Source organism: Heterodontus francisci, chromosome 4 (genome assembly GCF_036365525.1).
Source record: "Heterodontus francisci isolate sHetFra1 chromosome 4, sHetFra1.hap1, whole genome shotgun sequence".
In the NCBI taxonomy this organism is placed as follows: Eukaryota; Metazoa; Chordata; class Chondrichthyes; order Heterodontiformes; family Heterodontidae; genus Heterodontus; species Heterodontus francisci.
The window spans coordinates 150,558,071-150,559,911 of record NC_090374.1 but is presented as its reverse complement, the minus strand read 5'-3'; the positions used below and the strand labels follow the sequence as shown (position 1 = coordinate 150,559,911).

At 51.1% G+C, this 1,841-nt stretch overlaps 1 protein-coding gene across 1 annotated transcript; it reads right to left on the bottom strand.

Moving 5' to 3' along the window:
• Positions 1 to 400: 400 nt before the first annotated feature.
• LOC137368735 (thymosin beta-10-like) lies at positions 401 to 1,402 on the bottom strand. The gene is made up of 3 exons (XM_068028921.1): positions 1,296 to 1,402; positions 776 to 885; positions 401 to 683 (listed from the first exon to the last, which is right to left on the bottom strand). Exons 2-3 carry the CDS (start codon positions 873 to 875, stop codon positions 649 to 651), a joined length of 135 nt encoding a protein of 44 aa, XP_067885022.1. The 5' UTR covers positions 876 to 885; positions 1,296 to 1,402; the 3' UTR covers positions 401 to 648.
• Positions 1,403 to 1,841: the final 439 nt, after the last annotated feature.

Genomic DNA, 1,841 nt, shown 5'->3' with positions numbered 1-1,841 from the left:
AATGGATTCTAATCAGCCAAGCTTAACGATTCTTCAAAAGTCAAGATCATGGAGTATGCAAGCAGAGACAGGAAACAGGCCACTGCAGTGCACCACTTGCAATTTAAAAAAGACTAGAGCATTAAGAGCTTCGGATTAGACAGGGGTTATTTGACTGCCTGCTCATCAGTTGAGGCAATGCCACTGTCTGCAAGGAGATTGACAGTTGAGGGATAGGGGACAGGACAGCCATTGCAGGGAGAAGCAGCACTCATGGTTGACAACTCACCTCCTGAAACTTTAGTGACTAGGGCAGAGTTGCAATTTCAGTGTCATTCAGTTCTATTCTTACCTGCTCCTACTTAATGAAGTTAAATATAAAATTATCTTGGATTTTGTTCAAAGCAGAGGCAAAACAATATTCTGCACAAATTGAGTTTTTATTATGCATTATTCATTTCCTTTACAGCAATGGGGAACTTAAGAGCCACAGCAAAAGTGACTCTGCAGGGGACCAGCAGCCCAGAGACGCCCTATGGCAATTCTTCGCTTCCGTCAGTAGTTCAATTCACAGTATAGATCAGGATTTAGATTTTTTTTTAAAAAAGCACCCTAGAGATTCTTCCACCCATCGACGGAGCGCGACTCAAGACAGAAGTGGCAATGAAACTAGCTGCTGTCCGCCTTCTTCTCCTGATCAATAGCTGGGGAATAAAAAAATTAAACAATCAGGATAACTTGGACCCAATTTTGAGAGAATGGTTGGGAAAGGTGATGAACTGAAGAGGTTCCTTACTTTCTTTAGTGGGGAGCGTGTTTTTGACCTCTGGGTCAATCTTCTTCAACTTGCTCTTGTCGAAGGTGGAAACCTCCGTTAAGTCTGGTTTCTCTGCCATTTCAGTTAATCTATGGAGAGAAAAAAAGGATTTAACCCTTAAGGCCATACATTTACTCCTTCCCACACTCACCTCAAATCCCCCCCTTCCCTTCTCCACTCCTCTTCCCTTCCCCCACTTCCCCTCCCCACCCCCACCCTCTTACCCCCCCACCCCTCCTCTCCCATTCCTCCCTTCCACTCCCTATCTCTTCCTCCCCCGTCGCTTCCCTCCCTCCAAATGGGAGCAGCCTCTCCAGGAGCCAACAGACTATGAAGGAATTCCCAGACAAAAGGCGGCTCCGAGCGGCAGCTGAAAACCGATCGCCCGGTTTGCAACACTGAATTTGCAACAATTTATGAATCGAGAAGTTTACTCCCTCGGTTCGGGCCACGATACCACCCGCCGATACAGAGGAGCGGGCGGCGCCGCCTTACCCACCTGCTCTCAGAGACTCCGTTACTTTCCTCCGCTCTTCAGGAGCTCAATCCACGAACAATAGCGGGCGCCGCCGCCTCGCCCCATTTTATAATGACACCGCCCCCTACGGTAGCTCCGCCCCCGTCCCGCCTTATTTGGTCCGGAGTTGGCGACAGTCGTGGACTGGGAGCTCGAAGCATCGCTCCGATTTAATCAACCAAATGTCTCCTGACAACGCAGAGCATGCACAGTGCGATCGCGGACGTCATCTGTGCGTCCAAACATTTGCCAGCTTGCCAGCATGAATCTGTGTGTGTGCGCGTGCATCGACATTATCACGCTCGACGTAATGACATCTGAATGTTGTATTACCCGTCATTGGCTGCCTCTATTCCCTCTCAGTAGTACGGTTTGCCACCCGCTCGTTCCCGGCCTCGCCGCTTCCCACACTTGGCTGCTCGCTCCCCGCCGCGCAGCCCGGAGAAGTGGCGGGGAACAAGCCGCTGGGAGTAGAATGAGCGGCCCAGGGGTGAAGAGGCGACGCGGGGGGGGGGGGGGGGGGGGGCG

What these genes read in the sequence shown, in the direction of transcription:
- LOC137368735 (XM_068028921.1), bottom strand. Translation starts at nt 875, where the DNA reads ATGGCAGAGAAACCAGACTTAACGGAGGTTTCCACCTTCGACAAGAGC. An exon ending in CACGCTCCCCACTAAAGAAA is followed by an intron (nt 684 to 775) that starts GTAAGGAACCTC and finishes TTTATTCCCCAG; the next exon opens with CTATTGATCAGGAGAAGAAG.